Consider the following 18,783-nt stretch of genomic DNA (forward strand, 5'->3'; position numbering starts at 1 on the left):
TACTTTTGGCCTATTGTTTGCTTTCCAGCCCATGGCAATTCTGCGCTTGGCAAGTATGTAGGCCAAGTCCTTGAGTTTACTCACGTGTTTCAGTTTGCGCAGTCTAGAAAAAAACCCTACCATGCATGACCATACGGATTCCACATCTATGGTGATCCCCTTCTTGGTTAAGCGGAGGGCTACTTCTCCCCAGAATTTCCCAATTTCCGGGCATGCCCAGAACTTATGTATCATCCCTGCATCCACTTGCCCAAATTTGAGACATGTTTGTATTTCTGCACTCTTGAATCGTGCAATCCATTGGGGGGTCATGTACGCTCTGTGGGTATCATATAGCTGGATCTGTTGTAGCCTTGCGTTCCTAGACACTTTTTTATGGTATCTCTAGACCCTCTCCCACAACCCATCTTTCATGGGTTCCCCGGCTTCCTCTTCCCAGTCTCGTCTCAGCTGGGTCACTTCCTTTCCGACTCTAGACATCAGCAGTTCATAGATTCGAGAGACCTCATGCCCCCCCTCTGAGATGTCATAAATTGTTTCTATGGGCGTGTCGGGTTGGTCTTCCAGCACTATTTTGGACCATGTCCCTTTCACCTGCCATACCAATCTGGTGTAGGTAATATACTGCCCTACGTGTAGACCCGTTTCTTCTACCAATACGTTGAATTCCATTATCTTCCCGTCATGCCATACATCACCTAGCGTTGCAATACCCACCGGTTCCCAGTGCGTACGTATCGTCTTCCTCAGTTGCTCGTCCACACTGGACAGTGCCACTAGCGGCACTTGTGCGACAGAATATTGTTATACAACTTTTCATACTTGTCCCAGTCAAGATAACAAGGAGATAACCTTGAAAGCAATAGAAGTGAATGAGAATCATTATAAGACTAGTGTTACACAGAGGGCGCTAGAGAGCCCAAACAAGATGGCGGCTCTCCCTTGAGCTCCAAACAGAGCTCCCGAAAATCCTGAAAAACAGACTCCTGAGGTGGCAAAAGAGACATGCGAACATCGGAGACAGCCTTCTAAAGCCCCCAGATCACAAGCTGTGAATAAGAAGGCGCGAGGAGCCCCCCACAGCAGGAATGTAACACCAACATCAGGCGGGAAAGCGACATCGACCCTGGTGGTGAACCAACAGCTGGCTTGAAGGCAGAAGTGGCGCAGAGAATCCGTCAGTGTATCCTGACGAATACTCCCGTCCGGAAACCGATTGAGGGCACATAAGGCAAGACTCCCTCAATGGTCCGCAGGGACAGCAGAGCTGCCAATGAACAATCCTGAGTGAGGCACAAGAACAGTAATACCGCAGGTGCCCCCACTGATGCATGCTCCACGACGCAGAAAAATCAATTGAGAAGTGAAAGCAGGGACGCGAGTAAGGTGACGCCGGAGCATCCGGGAAGCCTCGCGGAGACCCCTAGGTGCCCAACATAAAGAGCAGAAGATCAATACTGTACTGGTCAGTGGCTACTACAAAAACCATGGACGCCCAGTGTCACCTGGACCACCTGGCCGAGCAACGTAGAGGAGCCAGCAACTCCAACTGAGCGGAACCTCAAAGCAATCAGTCGCGCCCGAAACCGCAACACGGTCTCAACCAGAGCAGAGGCAGTAAGGAGCCCTCTCCGGACTTAAGTACGCACATCAATCCACAAATCCATCGGGAAACGAAAGCAGCGGACTTGAACTAGAGAACGCCAAAACGTCGGGCAGCTCAGGAGTGCCAGCCGCCCCCCAGCAGTAATCCAGGGAGCTCCGATATCAGCGGCCCAGTGGAGGACACCAGAGCCTGGCTGAGGGGGTGAGTCTTCCGTTCCCACCCTCCCTGCCCTGTATGAGCCACGGGCCTGGAGGGGGCGCAACGCGTGAAGTGATGCGGGTCCTGTGGCAGCCGTGCTTGACATGGGCCCCTGCCGAATCTTAACTGAGCACGGCCTGACACCGTTACCAGGCTGACACTCGTGCCCCCTGCTACATCCTCCTGAACCCGCTGGTGCAGAACCTGGGACTGAGGGCGGTCTGGAGCCCACCCCAGAAGCCCCCAGTGCAACTTAACCCCAGGGGGTGAACGAGGCGGGCGGATTTCCCACAGTTGCACGGCTCCCCACACCACATTACAACAGGCCAATCTACTGCGAAGAACAGGGATGACAGCCACAACTGTCAACACAGCGACAAAAGTCCAGGTTAAGGACCAAAAGTAGCTTGTTAACTGATCCTGGCAATTGTGCAAGGGGGGGAAAATATAAACGATATCTCAATAGCAGGCAACCCAACTCATCTGCCATGACTGTGCCATCACCAGATGAGAGAAACACAAGCGGCCCCTCCCGGCTGGCACAGGATCTCCTCCTCTCCAGCCCGTAGGGGTGGAGGCGCGCTCCTGTCACAAACGCGCAGTGTGAGGACCCTGGCTGGAGACTAGCCTGGGGCTTACCAGGCCTTATTATAAGTCCGGCAACCGTACCCCTGAAGATACTCTGCTAACAGCGACTTACATTGGAAAGACCGGACAGAGGGGGGTGTCCCTTCTAATACAGGATCCAGAGTTGGAGACAGTATGGAGCCCACCCCGGGGTCCCTTAGATGATCTCAGCCACAGAGTGTAGTTGGAATACACCGGGCACCCGGCACGGCACAACCCCACCACAGCATAACAATGCAGACTATACCGCCATAGTAGGCACATGCGAGACTTAGCTGGTGATCGAGTACAGCAGAACAACCCTGAATCACAAACTAGCAGCCGTGGCTAACAGCCCAGCAACAAAGGACCATACCTAGTGGCGATATATAACTACAGTAATAAGCGAACTGTAACGGCACCCCTATAACATATATCCTGAGGTATCCTGCTCGACTGAACAACCACTTGACTTGTGCCAAGCGAAAAGAAGCTGCTAACGACCAATTTGGATTCGCCTACTTGTCACCCCCCACGACCAAGACGCGAGAAACCAGACAGCGAACTCAAGCCGCTGCTAAGTAACACAGCAACTAAACAGTTCACAGCGAAAGAAGAGTTAATCCCTCATGTTATAAAGGATTCCAAGTAATCAGCATTCAACACCTGGTCTGGATCAATTAAGTGAAGCGAGCAGAGAATCACAACCTCCACAGAAGTGGCTCAGCAAATTAAAGGCGAGCAACAGAGAGCCATCTTGCACAGTCCCCGAGTGAATAGATAATAAAAGTCACCATCTGGCTAACACCACCAAGTGAAGAACACCGCCGGCGACAGCAGGATCCTCGCAGCAGACGCAAGACGAATTAGACTTACAAAACAGTGACCAACCCTGGTCCTGTCCAGATAACTCCCAGAACCGTCTAACGAAATCACCAGCCAACATAGTGCTGTATCAGCCCAGTCAGATTACCTCATAATACCTTAACCTCCTCAACAATGGTAATTGAGCATGGGAAATTCTGACAAATCACAAAGGAAGCTGAACTTTGAAACCGGAGCCATCGCCAAGACCCCCAGGTCACAACCACAGTCAGAGCCCCCAGCAACAACAATGGAACAAGACGAGGATGCAGTCCAGATCCCGAACGTTGACATCCGAGAGATTTTGCTATAACTCAAAGCAGGCATAGGGAATCGGGACTTCAAACTTGAAACGCTCTCCTCAAAAGTCGATCTGTTAAAGCACCGGCTGGACAAGCACGGCGATAGATTAGTTACAGTCAAACAGAGGGTGTCGGACTTGGACGATGGTAGCACTGCATTAACAGCCAGAGTGAATGCACTAGAAGTCCAAATGAAAGCAGTAGCAGCCAAAAATGAGTACCTGGAAGGAAGGACCAGCCGCAACAATATCCGACTGGTCGGAGTGAGAGAGAGACAAATCCCACAGAAGATCAAGGAATTTGTTGAAGCAATGTGTAAAGAGCTGTTTGGCGAACCCTCACTATCCCATCTCTATGTAGTCGAAAGGGCCCATCGGGTGCCCGCCAGTCGCCCAATCCCGGGAGCAGTCCCGCGCCCCATCATTGCACAGCTGCTCAACTACAGGCATCGTGACTCCATCATGCGACTTGCCAGGGAGAAAGGGAGTTGAACTACGACGGAGACAAGATCCAAATTTACCCAGACTTTTTAGCGGCAGTCCAAGCATTGCGCAAATCCTTCACAGGAGTCAAAAGGTATCTGAGAAAAAGCAAAATACAGTACTCTATGCTATTTCCCGCAAAACTCAGAGTTCAGCATGCCAGGAAGACGCAGTTCTTCAACTCATCCGAGGAGGTGAGCAACTTTCTGGACGAGATCGGCTGCCGGTCTCCTAATAACAATCCATGGCCTAGGAGAGAAGACCGAGACAGGAGAAACCCATTCTGACATTACCTGGTATGTGACGAATTCCATGACAAATTACAGTCCCTACACCATGAGGCTAGCCATGAGGCTGACAAAGGCTACTCACACAGGGGGAAGAGAAATAGATAACTTCCATTATTTAAATGACAGTTAGACCACTGAGTAACACACCCTGTCGCACCTATGCACACACTCTGAAGCGAGCTACTGGACTTGGCTGGGCACTAGCGCCCCGAGCTCAGCACTGTTTAGAAGCACTGTTTAGAAGTTATTTGTTGAAGGGGAGGGGACAACTGGCAGGTGAGTTGGGGGTTCCATGTGTGGGTGGGAAAGGCTGGGAAGCCTTGCTGCAAGTTAGCAAGATGGAATGCAGAAAATTGGAAAATGGAAGTTTAAAAGAGAATGCGCTAACCGTGAGCCCGGTCCCCACCTACAAACTTCCCTGCGGGACACAGAAATCCTAGTGGTGCACACATACACTGGTGGAATAGTAGCTGAAAAGGATGAACATACACTGTATAAACATTTCAAAGACCATAGAGATTCAAGGTAGCAACATGGAACATTAGAGGGGGAACAACCCGGCTAATACAAGGAGAATATCTCAATATCTCTAAAGACAAAGGGCCTCATTATGAGTTTGGCGGTAGCCGTGCCTGTATGACACAAACTCGCCTCCGGGACCGGCACCCACGAATGGGCAATTACCGGGCCATTATGAGTGTTGTGGCCCGGTAATTGCCAATTTGCGAGTGCTGGTAATGCTGCACTCCCCATCCCCATTCTGCCCCATAGGGCTGAATGGGGATGGGGAGCATGGATGCACCGGCACTATTAAAAACGGTGCCGGTGCATCCACAAGTTATGCTCGTGGGTGCCCCACAGCCCGCCGGGTCAGACAACCCGTGAGCAAAACTCGTAGTTTGGCGGTACGGTGACAACGGTGCTGGTAAGTTTACCAGCACCGTTATCACTGTACCGCCAAACTCCTAATGAGGCCCATAATGTTGATGTCGCCTTCATACAGGAAACCCATCTTCTCCCCTCCTCTGAGGGAAGATGGGCAACCAGCTGGGGCTATCACAGATATTATTCCTCCTTTTCATCTTTTCATCCTATGCTAGAGGGGTGGCGATATTCATCAGTAGACGTATGAAGTTTCGACTGCTGTCGGTGGCAAGCGATGAGGAAGGCAGAGCGCTACTGGTATATGGGGTGCTTGAAGGGAGACTAGTCGTCTTAGTAAACACATACAGACCGAATGTTGACACCACCAGTGCATTTGACTTGGTCACGACACACCTAGCAGAGTTTAACACGGCCACAAACATATGGGGCGGAGACCTTTACACCACCTTAGATCCCACATGACCACAAACACACCCACTAAGGCGAGCCTTCAAACACAGGAAATTTGTGGTGCTTACAATCTAAGTGATGTGTGGAGACTTAGCCACATAGGAACCAGAGAATTCACCTACCACTCCTGGGTTCACTGTACCAGCTCCAGGCTGGACTATATACTGATGTCTCGAGAGGGCGGTTTCCGTTGGGGTGATAGCCAGATTCTTCCAAGAACACTCTCTGATCACTCCCCAGTTATAATGCTGTCAAGAGATCGCGAAGAACTCTTCCGAGACAATTATGAGAAGACGATAGAAACACTTTGCGACAAAATATCAAGATGGTGACACCTCCCACTCACACTCTGGGGTGTAAACATGGTCATACCCAAACTCTTATATCTGTTTGTCAACTTTCCGATATTACTATCGGGGAGTTTTTTCCGACGCCTATGCAGACTAATTCTGGAGCTATTATGGGCCGACAAGCCAGCGAAGTTGGCTTACACAATCTTGGTTCAACCAATAACGAAGGGAGGACTGGCACTACCCGACCTAGAACGCTACTATTCGGCCGCACAGGTGAAATTTTTAGGACACTGGTATGCTACCGTTTCATTCGCCCCCACGTTCAAATTGAACGAGCCCTAATAACCCCCAATCGCCTGTGAGTGCCGATCATTGGTGAACTCTGGGTATCGCCAAGGACACTAAACGTAGCCCTGATCACGTATGAAGTGTGGAAAAGAATAGCGAAAAAAAGCAATGTCACAGATAGATACTCACCCCTTCTTCTGGCAAGATTCATTCCCGGAATCCCGCTCACAGCCGAAAGGGTATACCTGCAGTGGACAGATAAATTGAAAATAGAAACGCTAGGAGATCTGCTTGGAGAAGGGGGATTTCTGATGATCCAACAGACATGGGAAAGGAGAGCAGACTCGGCCCTAGATGTGTTCATATACATCCGACTCTGTCATACACTTAAATCACTTTTCCCGTCATTCCCAGCACAACCGCCCATTTGGCAACTCCTACATGGGGTGATTCAAACACAAGGTGATGGCAGGTTAATATCTAGCATGTACAAGGACCTACTGATACACACCACAACGGGACCGACAACACGCAGGACGAGGTGGGAGGGGACGCTGGGGATCTCGATCAAAGAGGAAGACTGGGCATACATATTGTGGCAGAAGCAGAGAGTTTTCCTAAATTCTAGGCTCAAATTGATTCATTTTAATTTCATACATCAAGTGTATCTCACATCAGCCAGACTTCACAGACAACGCCTGTCCATATCAGCAGCCTGCGAGAGGTGTGGCGAGTCCCCGGCGGGCTTTCTGCATCTGGCTTGGGAGTGCCCGACAGTTGCCAGATTCTGGAGAGATATGTTAGACAAAGTCTCACTAATAGTAGGAGAACAGTTGGAAAACAGCCAAAGATTGGCGATGCTAGGTTGCACTAGAGATTTGCAACCCCCGGTGAGGAGACTGGCTGGGCTACTGCTCGTACTTGCACATAGATGGATAGCTATATCCTAGGGTAGAGGTTGCCCACCCACAATACAGCTGTGCCTCCAGGATGTGACGTACTGCCACGACATGGAGTCAACTTTTATCAGAACCCTACCTCTTCATGCACACCCTCCAGACGTATGGGGGCCCTATATTAACTACCTGCTAACAGTATCAGACTAAAACCTGGTGGGATATTTCTGAGTTTGCCTTTTGTTTCCAGACTTCCCTTTTTTGGACACTATATACAGTTTGAAGTGTAGCAGCACTACTACCAAAAGACACTCTGCTCAAAAAATGAGGGCTGGTGGGGGGATTGGGCATCACACGGCGCATTGTTATAATTGTGACTGTTATTGTTTAAAAAAACTGAAAATAAAGATTGAAAAAAAAAGACTAGTCTTACTCATACCAGTCAAGATAACGATCTGATAACCGTGAAAGCCAGAGAAGTGATTGAGAATCGCTTTAATACTTTCCTTACTCTTGCCTGTCAAGATGACAAGAATATGACAGCTGAAACAAGAGAAGTGAATGAAAATTGTTATTGGACTATTCCTACTTGTAATAGTCAAGATACTGAGACCATAACAATAAAAGGGAGAAGGCGAGTAAGAATCATTAAAGGAGTACTCTTATTTGTTACAGTCAAAGCAACTAAAGTATCATTAAAGAGGAGAGTGAGATTAACATCGAAGACACTGAGTAGAAGGGTGAACAGGTTCCTATGTTAAAAGACCAATATAATAAAGAGAGTAAAGATTGTGAACCACATATCAAAGAAGTAAATAACAAGAGAGATTCTGAAAGGTCGGATAACATTACCCCAGGAAGAAGAAAGAATAACTCTCTGTAGCAGAAATAAAGGAAGAAGTAATAAACAAACGGGCATCCCTGACAAGAGAGAAAGTATCATTCCAAACCATTCAGGTCTTTGACATTGAAGCTCATTCGTCAGAGTGGACAGAGGGAGTTTCCCCCCAATACCTCTAGATTACCTGTGCACTTACAGGGGACATCAAAGCAGAGGGTAAAATGGTCAGAATACGACATTAGAGAAATGAAACCCCAAATGTATGAATCAATCGTCCCTGTACTTGATTCCATAGCTATGATAGAAATGGGGGATGTTGAGATTATTGCGTCTTTCGAACAAGTCGCCACGATTATTCAACCCTTTTTTTCAAAACCATATAAAAAGGTGAAAAAACATGCAACCAAGTCCCAACCATGGTTTGAAGAAGACTGCAGACTGGCAAAATCCAACATATTGAATTGCCTCAAAAGATGCCATGGGCCAGATAAAACCGAGCTGAGAGCACTTAGGGCCTCGTACAAAGCCTTATTCTAATCTAAAAAAGAAGGGCTTGTACGCTCGGAATGGGAAAGGATGCAGGAAGCAGTACAAATAGGAGATTCTCAAACTTTTGGGAAAATTGTGAGTGTCTCAAATGAAGGACATGGGAGGGGCGCAAGACCGATATAAATCCAAACACCTGGCTGACCCACTTTAGGGATTTGTATGCTAGGGAAGGTGAAATAAATGTGCTGGGGAGAGTAAGTGATAATGAGGATGCAACACCACTATCCTTGGAGCTAGAGGATGTAAGAAAGGCGATATCCCCACAGAAGTGGGGGAAAGCCGCGGGCTCAGATTTACTGCCCATCAACCTATTTAAAGATGAAATGGGAGTATGGGTTCCAATTTTAACGCTCCTCTTTAATACATGCCTCAGACCGAATGGGGTCCACTAGTCATGGTTAAATGCGAGAATAATTCCTATATATAAGAAGGGGAGGGAGAATCCAGCACATTTTAGACCCATTTCTCTCTTAGATAGGGTGGGAAAAACCTTTGCTAAAACAATCCATATACATTTACAAGAGTGGGTCAATCAGAACTAAGTAATAGACCACCACAGGAGGGGGTTTTGGCCAAAAATAAGTACAGTAGACCAAGCTTTTCATTCACAGTTAATTGTGTGGAAGTATGCGGCCCTGAGAAAGATGAAGACCTATGCAGTCTTTGTCGATCTCAGGACTGCTTTTTATGCTGTTTCAAGTGCTGAACCTTGGGAAATCCTGGTCAGAAGAGGGATTCCGCAGGGATTGCTGCAGATTATTATCCTCCTGTACTCGAATAACATTGTCTCTGTCCGTTGAGGGCTGGTGCGGGAACTGACTGAATCTTTTAATGTAAATAGAGGTGTTAGGGAAGAATGTACCTTGGCCCCATTGTTATTGTTGTTATATATAGATGAGGTGGTTCGACATGTTAGATCGAAGTGTTTGGATCCCCAGAAGTTGGGCCAGGAAGTCTGACCGATTCTACTTTTCTCAGACGATGCACTGCTAATGTCAACCTCAGGGAAGGACCTTGCAACCACCTTGGGGGTATTTGTAGAAATATGTACAGAGCTCGCTTTGGAGATCAAAATGGAAAAGAAGAAAATTTGAATATTTCGCACAAAATGTACCCCATATTAAAAACATGGTTTGGCCATAAATAACAGTCTTTTGGCACAGGTACAACAATATGATTAACTGGGTGTGAGGTTTAATGACCAAGGGAACTGGCCCCTACAGATGGCTAAATCATCTATGACACTAGAAAAATGTGGATGATGAATGTTAAGGTTCTTTTATTCCCATGGCCAAGGACCAATCTCACCAGCGGTCACAATGTTTCGAGCCCAGGCCAGGGCGACAGCAATTTATGGGGCCGAAATATGGGGTCATACGGACATTAAGAATTTGGGTAAGGTAGCCATATCTATTTTTTAAAAAGCTGTTAGGCCTGCCCAAATCATGCCCAAGTGTACCTGTCTACCAAGAAGTAGGCCTCAGACCGGTTGAGAGCAAGGTTATTTTTGAACCAGTACAGTATTGGCTGAGATTGTGGTCCGTACCTGAGCGTCAAGTATACTGGGAAGCCACTATACACCTCATGGAGATGGAGGGAGGTAGATCTCTGCCCTGGTTCCAGCATGTGAAAAAATCTATTGATGAAGCTGGACCTGGCAGAGCAATGGCTCAACCCCCAAGGGGTATCCCAAAAATCATCACTAAGGCCAAAATGAGGGCACAGAACCTAATAGACAGTGAATTGGTTAACAATTGTTTTAAATTCCTAATGGGCACCTTCTACCTGTCTAGTAAATTGTATAAAGGCTATGAGGAATATCTGGACTATGACGGACGACCATTGGACCGTACCTTTTATATTAAATTTAGGTTAAATCAATTGCATCTGGCGTCTCCACCAAAAAAGTAGTTTTTTAACAGAAATGAAATGGGCCCAGCTTGTGGGCTCGATAGAGAATAACCAAATCACTTCCTGTTCTTTTGTGAGTGTTACCGGGTGGCACGTTGCAAGTTTTTTAAAACGCTCCAACTCTTTAAAACATGTAATGAACCCAAGGTGGTTTATTGTGTAGCAAATCTTCGAGACTTAGCCTGGCGCAAAAGAGCGAAAATAAGGAAAATAGGCTTTGTGGTTTAAGTTGTGTGAGCCTCCTGGTACTGATATTTGTACGTGAGAAGCTTAATGAAGTACCTAAAATGAAATGTCCTTTCTAAACGTATAGTGACCATGACATTGAATCATTGTATGCTTTTAAAAGGGGTAATGAAAGTAGTGATTTCCCCTCCTTATATAATGAAGGGCCTACTCAATTGTTCCTATTTTATCAAATGTTTTATCTTCCTATGTTTTATTTTCATACTTCTGGACATATCTTTTTTTTAATGTGTTATCTCGGATGAGCAATGTAAAATATGATATGTTCTTAATCCTTTTGATTCATTTGCGATTCTCATGGATATGTATGTTTATGGCGAATGGCGTTAAGTCGAAAAAAACTACTTGACTGACAGGAACATATCATTCTTGGGTTCAGAAAACCCTATGTTGTGAAGAAACCAAACCATAATGAAGTGTTGAAAGAATGTGAACTAATCAAAGTGATCGCAAAAGTCTATTTGAAAATCAACTACTGAATAGAGGTTTGCAAGAAGCAAAACTCCAGAAGAAGCGAGTCATTCGCCTGTCCTAAATTGTTAAGATAATGGTGGGGTCAGTTACGGTTACTTTGGACAGTGGACAGATTCTATTAAGACATTCACTAATGACTGACAAGCACCTTAATGAGTTTGTTAGGTAGGGAATACACCATAAAAATAGGGAGAGGCATTATCCTTGTCTTCAATAAAGATAAAACTTGCAATGTCTTACACAAGTCTGCATCCTTTTACCGACCTGCCACATAGCTCACCATGGCCACCAAGGAGAAGTGAAAACAAAGACAAGGCTGTGACCGAAAATCTGGTTTCTGTGGCTGGAAAAAAAAGCACAGACCTATGTAAAAAAGAAATGCCTGTGGTATCAGACAGTGATGTCAGAGCTGAGGGCACCCCCCCCCCGTTCAACCGATGGCAAGAAGCTGTGCTTCGTGGGATAAAGCGAGTGCTGATTTTGGGCCCACAAGTTTAGATGAACAATTTCTGGTGGTCGACCAGTGGTAGAGGTATCCTGAGGACAAAATGTGTGTCCTCCTCAGCAACTTATGATGTAATCCGATTCCTGGAGGAGATATTTGTGACTCATGGCTATCCTTCTGAGCCACTCACTGACAATGTCCCCCCCATTTCAGGGTGAGATTTTCTATCAATTTTTAATGGAGAAAAGGTTTGTCATAGAACAATTACCCAAGTTTGGCCATAAGGAAATGGTGACACCAAGTGGTTTATGAGAACCTTAAATAAGGTTTTCAGGGTTGCCAATGGACAGAATGCTAGGCTTGATCTGGCACTGTTCTTGTTGGCCTATTGTTTGATACCTCACTGTTCCACCAGAGTTGTACCTGCTGAGGCGCGGTTCGGGCGATACCCCCGAGGCCTCATCCCACAACTTATTTCTCAAGGATCCAAGAAGACTGATGAAGAGACCAGAGATGAATTGAGAACGCTTGAATAGCAGGTGAACAGGTGTCGAAGACTGTGTGATCAGAACTTGATAATTGGGATGCTGTGCTGGCACAAACACGCAGACAAATTGGAAAGTTGCGTCTTACGTACGAGTCTCAACCATTTCGGGTAGTGGACCAAAAAGTTTTGATAGTTACTTTGTCCAATGGGCAAGAAACTATAACAAGGAATTCAAGTTTCTTCAAGAAGCTCAGTGGCTCATTGGACATATCCAAAGGCATGGTAATGTCTGGTGAAGTTGATGATGATGATGAACAAGCGCAAGTGCATGCATACAGACAAGATGTTTCTCCTTGAGTCTGGCTTTGGAACAAAGGATGGCTGTTCCTGCCAACAGCTAACAAGAAGAAGAAGAAGAAGGAGGTGTGTCCAATAGGGCCATCCTGTATTCCCCATTATCCTCAAAGATTACCCAGGAGGAAACATAAGTATTTGGGGTATTGTGCGTTGGACGCATAGTTTAGAGAATACATGAATGGGTGTTGGGCCTTCATCACTAATTTGCACAGATCTAATGTGATGTATTGGTTGTTGTTTTGTTTATTGTTATCGTAAAGGAGGTATGTTATGAAGCGTTTTACTTTAAGAGTACAATGCGATGTATGTCACCACACATGATGGATAGTGGTCAAGTAACATACTAGGGCAGTGCAAGAGCAGACACCCACGAGCATTCATCCCCATCTCCTGTGTGTTATTTGCAGTTGCCTCCTGCTGGTTTATTGTTCATAGGGGTGTGTCCACTCACCACTGCACAAGCTAACACTAATGTTCTGGCTCTCTCAGTTCTTAACCGAGGACTTGAATTACTAGATTTACCATACCCTCCCACTCAGGTTCCTTTCTATTAGCAAATAGTCCTCAGTCTCTGGTTTTGTCTAAGGGGTGCAATATACTTTTGAGAGTCTGCTCTCTCTTACTGGCTACTCTGGAACTTCTTGGTACTTTGGTTATTCATGCTAAAATTGGTGACTGGTTGTGCTCCAACCCTTGGTTTGAAGAAAAATAAGCATTCACCTTTTTCATTGCAACACAATCCACATCAGGTGAAGAGTTGCCTTGTTGAAAACCTCCACGTATATTTTTTTTCTTAAGACGTAAAACCGAATGAAAGTAAAAAAGAATGAAGATTGGCCAAAACATACTACATGCTGGAAACCCTGATAATGATGAAACACGTCAGAGAAAGGAGCAGGGGCTGCATCGGCATTGCTTGAAAACAGTCTGTTGAGGCATGAATGGATGTGTGAAGAAGCCAGTGGGAGAGGTGGGAAGGAATCCCCTGATTAACAACTGAAAAATGTTTGAGAAGATATGTGGTTGGGACTGCATTGGAGGAAAGGGACTGAGGCATCATAGAAGCCAATGTATGAGTTATAGGGTGGAGAAGGTGTGAAAGTGGTGCTTTGGCCACACACAGAATTCCATAACGCATAACGTTTGTAATGCTTTGCAAGAAATGCCCCGTCCCTAGTGCAGAGGGCATGGATAGCCCAGGGGTATGGGGGAAGGAAGCTAGGACATTCCACTACATTACTTACTAGAGACACATTTATCATCAATTCACTGTGCACATGTGCATCTACATACAAGTATGGAACACCAGAAAAAAACAAGAAGAATTAAAGGGGTGAAAGACTGAAGTATAGAAACATTGGGAAACTGTTTCCATCACTCTCCGACCTAATCTCATCTCCTTCAGACACATTCAGGTTCACATTATAAGGACACAAGGTCTTTCATCCTGATTTCGTTCTTTCTCAAGCAACTCTCTTTGTCATGCTGTCTCCTTCCTAGTAAGATACCCTTACAATTTTTACCACTCCACACACTTTATGTCTCCATCACACAATCAATAGCTGAGCTTCTTGTGACAGGTTACCTCAGTGCTGAAGAGGGTTCTTCAGGAATGTTGTGGTCTGTTGGCAGGTGCACTTCCGGCACAGACACTGGTGGTTGCTTGTTCTGCAGAACCATAGAGTTGCCAATCCATCGCTGATTCAGAGGCCCATTCCTGTGTACTGTGGCAGAGGAAAGAAATGAAGGAGCATGAGTTCGAAAGTGGGCCATACCCCTAAGCCATTGGCACTCTTTCTCTACAAGAATCCCCTCTTGTTCTGTTGCAAAAGTTCACTTGTCCACCATTAGCTGTCGAATTCCTTCCTCAGGGTCTTGGCTACATTAGCAAAACCAAGTGAGCACATCTAGATTCCTGAATGAAGGTGACTGACAGCTAATGCTGGAGTGGAGAGCTACCTATGTGGATGACCAAGGATCATCTTCTGTGCTATTAGTTGCCTATAGTTCTCCTTTGCATTGTCATGATAACATTTTGTCACTGGCTAGAATCTGCTGGCTGCATATATCATCAAGGACATGATGCAGTCCACTGAACTTCACTCGGCTTGTCCTTTAATCATTGGGGAGTTCCCTACATGCCTCTGAGAATAGGATGAGCAATGATTCTTTAGGCTAAAAGCTGAATACCTGGCAGATATAAATGTTGTGGTTTTGATTGCTCTTTTGGAACTTGTCTACAGTCATCTCTTCAACAGATGCTCAATGCACCTTCCCATAGAGTATTTTTTTAAGCCTACAACTTTCAGGTTAAATACGTCTGAATAGTCAATGCGCCAATGATAGTTATTTTTACACCTGTGAAGGGATAGCGGTATTGAGAATGGGAGGTGTAAAGGAAAATAGGAATGAAGCCCGGAGAAGAGGTAAGGTAGTAACCATACATCCTGTAAGCAGAGTGGAACAGCTGCATTTTCTCCAAACTTCTCATCTTCATTTAGCCTAGTTGCAAGTGAAGTAGGACAGTTATGTTATGTTAAAGGATATTTATACTGCACACTATCCCCATCTTATCGGTGCCCTGGGACTCTGGCAGATCTGGAAAGCAAGAGGGTAGAGAAAGTTAGTAGGATTGAGAGGGAAAAAAGTGCAAGAGAACTCTGATGTGCTGTTGACAGCTTCAGTTTACACCGTTCACTGAGAGTAGGTGTGAATTTTCCATTGGTAGTTGTCATGCGCTGTTGTGCGAGGCTATGTGTGGTTTGTTTCATTGTTGCGGTGTAGTGAAGTGCATGCACTGTGCAGTGCCAATAGCAGACCCAGACCAGACCGCTGTGCAGTGCCCATAGCAGACCCAGACCAGACCGTTGTGAGCAGAACCAGTGCCAGAGACCGTCCCAGGGCGAGAGAACCGCACCCCACCTAACCAGATCTGTGACGAGGTCCATTCCAGTCCAAAACTAGGAGTGAGTATCCAGCCAAGAACTGTGCATAGTCATCTCTTAGTCTAAAGTAATCTCATACCATCCATTTCAACCTATTTATAACTGCATAGAAATCGTGTATCCATTCTGTGATTTCAAAGCTGCAAAAGTGTCATCTGTCATTCTGAAATCTTGACTTCATTTCTGAAAATCTACCTCCACAAAAACGTCTGTATCTTTTGAACCTGTCATTTTAAAGCAATCTACCTCCACAAAAACGTCTGTATCTTTTGAACCTGTCATTTTAAAGCTAGGAACCTAAGCTTTCCAACAAACCCAAAACGACCTTCCAACTCCTTATAGTTTTTCCGTAATCGCGATCGACGCACTTGGAAAAAGTGCTGCGAATTGCAATTTGACTCAATTTCACCACTTGTAAAAATAGCTGCTTCTTGCTTGCCACTGCTGAAATTCATTTTCACTCTGATAATCATTCCTGAATCATTGCTAGTGTGGACCTGAACTAATTCAAAGTAGCTATCACCTACCCTGAATCTCGTATAGGGAATTAAAATCATTTTTAGCATATTGCAACCACATTTAAAAGTATTTGGCCTGTGTTTTAAAATCATCCCTGTTTCTCTAAGCTTGTTGGGGGGAACGGGAACTGAACTGCTTCTGATTGTATTCCTGAAAACCTGTGTGCCCTCATTTCCATCTCTTCATATTGCATAGGAGGGGAGTGAGTTGTCACAAAGGAAAAAGTGATCAGATTATCTCTTGTTGAAACCATATCCGGTTTATTTCTGTGCTGCATTCTTTCCATCATTGCTTTTCCTTGAAACCATACAAAGTATTCTTTGCTACCTTATCCTTTCTATACCAACTCCTAAGTAATTAAGGAATTGTGCTACTGTAATATTATCCATTGTTGATCACTGTTCATACTCATAAGTGTGCTATCAAATATTAATTTATTCATAAAAGTGTGATATATATATATATATATATATATATATATATATATTGTTTAATTTTTCCAATAAACCTTTTAATTTGCAAAACAAACCTACTTCTTGGCTCAGTGAGGTCAGGGGATTCAAAGAGAGGGGCGTTATATAAGGGTTTATCATCCAGATTTAAGAACTTGACATAAAAATATATAAATAAGGGCTTCCATTGGGCATCCCAGACTAGGCATTGACTTAGTTGGATTGCTGAATTGAAGTCACTTACAGCTGTAGTGGTATTGTTGTGTTTTGTTTAGAGTTGTGTAAACCGAGGGATGATTTATTTTAGTGGGGGTTTTTTTGTTAGGGGTTCTCCCACCTGTATTCTGTGCAGGGTTGTGGGTTGTTAGCATTTTAGTGGTGACACCTCCGCAGCCCCCGTGTTCAGACTAATGGATGTCTACACTTCTTTGGCCCCTGGCATATCCAGGTGTGCAGCCGCCATCGCCTCTGTGGGCCCCTTGAGAGTGGGGAATATCTTCCCTGTGTCCTTGAGCTCCCTGGGTCTTGTGGTTTATCTTTTCAGTTTCCACTCTTTCACCTACAATTCTAAAGCCCTCTGTCTTTTACATTCCTATCTCTCTCCTTAGTTTCTGGAAGGGCCCTCTATGGGAACGGGTGCAGCTGGGTCTCCCTCCCATTTAGCGGTCTCTCTTCTTCGCTGCACGTCTTTGTGGTCTAACCTAGTCCCCTGTCTGGCCATTTGTGTGTTCATTCCGTGGGGTGTGAGTGTACTCATTCGTTTTCGTCTGGTTCTGAGTTGAAAAGCCAGGTTTTTAGGAGTTTTCTGAATTTTAGATAGTCCTTCATGGTTCGTATTTCTCTCGGGAGGGAGTTTCACATTTTAGCGACTAGGCAAGAGAATGCTGATCCACCAAGTATTTTCCTTGTGTATGGTTTAGGTTCCAGGCAGATGTCATTGCTGGATCTGAGTGTTCTGGTCGGCTGGTAAATGGTGATTTTTGTGATGGAGTCACGTGTGCGCGCGTGTGCCTGACGGCAACGTTTGCGATGGAATAAAGGGGCAGACTGGGCTAGGCAGAAACCGCCGGGAACCAGTAACGAGCAGACCTATGTCCGCATGCTTTTTAAAGTACGGGTGGGCTGGGCCTGTGCACGCAGGGGACCTGGGGCACAACCAACCATTTAACACTGGCGACGAGGACGCCACTGAGTAGGGGAGACATCCTCCGATTCCATGACTGGTTTCGGGAGGGTTATCTCAGCACCTACTAGGTGCGTCACCCGTGCGGTGCACGTATGTCCGCCATTTTGTATCTCAGACGGTTGTGGCTCCTCACAGGGTGGTCGTGCGCTGTTTTGGAAAAGTTTTGGAGCCTTCATAGGCGAAACGAGGACTTTGCATTAAAAAAAAAAAAGAAATGTTTTTTTCTTCCCTCCTTCTACTCTCTGTGCAGGGGGATTTTCTTTAGAGGCTAATAAAGGACTTTGCCTTTTAAAGAAAAAAAAATGAAAATTAGTTTTCTTCCCTCCTTCTACTCTCTGAGCCTGGAGAGTTTGCTCGACATGTGACTGGAAGACCCTAGGGTGGTGCACTTACAAGGAGGTGGCTATTGGTCAGCGGGTGCTCCTCTTTTCTGCAGCCTCAGGAAGTCATCGCCTCTGCGGACCTGCGGCCTCCACGAGTGTGAGAGGTGCATGTGAACCCTACTGTTGACGCCCAAGGGGCAGTGGCACAGCCTCCAGCCACTGCACAGCCTCTGTTCAGGATGATGCCCAGACACCAAGGCATGCTGGCCCCCCATGCCAGAATTTCACATGTCATGCCCTCCATCCAAACTGGGCCTGAAGTGGCTACTATGGGTCAAGAAGCTGGAAATGTATTTCAGGGCAACAGGGGAGACAGAAAATGATGCCAAGGTGGTGACGCTGCTTTATGCCGCAGGTGGCGAAGTTCATCGCGTCTTCGAGTCACTGAACATGATGGCGGCCCCCTACCAGGCCGTGAAAGATGCCCTCAAGGAACATTTCCTACCCCTGGCCAACCAAGACTTAGATCGATTTGTGATGTGCAGCGAGAAACAACAGGAGGACGAGTCACTAGATCATTTCTGCAGGAATCTGCGTCACCTGGCCAGCACGTGCCAGTGAAAAAATGAGGAGGGGATGGTCCGGAACCAGCTCATCCAGGGCTGTAGCTCAGGGAAACTACAGCAACAGGTGCTCTGGGAACCTGGACTCACGCTGATGCAAATCCTCGACATGGGCAGGTCCTATGAACTGGCAGACAGCCGTGCAACCAGGATGGATGCTGCTGTCAAGTCTGTGAAGGGAGAAGAGGCCAATGCCGTAGGACGGACAGCGAACACCGTCCCGCCACGTCCAAGGTGTTCCCAGAAGAAGAGTGAATCCCCATAG

The 18,783-nt window shown here is 46.1% G+C and overlaps 1 protein-coding gene across 11 annotated transcripts in view; it reads right to left on the minus strand.

The window, feature by feature from the left end:
- SNED1 (sushi, nidogen and EGF like domains 1) overlaps positions 1-18,783 on the minus strand; it is a 3,218,914-nt gene that overhangs the window by 745,643 nt on the left and 2,454,488 nt on the right. For all 11 annotated transcript variants that reach the window (XR_011276037.1, XR_011276036.1, XR_011276038.1 and 8 more), the window contains one exon: positions 14,056-14,194. Coding sequence is in view for 7 of the 11 variants with exons in the window: in XM_069618133.1 (XP_069474234.1) it covers positions 14,056-14,194 (139 nt within the window). In the remaining 4 variants the exon portion in view is untranslated. The remainder of the gene's footprint in view (positions 1-14,055; positions 14,195-18,783) is intronic.

The sequence above is a fragment of the Ambystoma mexicanum genome, chromosome 10, assembly GCF_040938575.1.
Source record: "Ambystoma mexicanum isolate Mex_15411 chromosome 10, UKY_AmexF1_1, whole genome shotgun sequence".
Classification (NCBI taxonomy): domain Eukaryota; kingdom Metazoa; phylum Chordata; class Amphibia; order Caudata; family Ambystomatidae; genus Ambystoma; species Ambystoma mexicanum.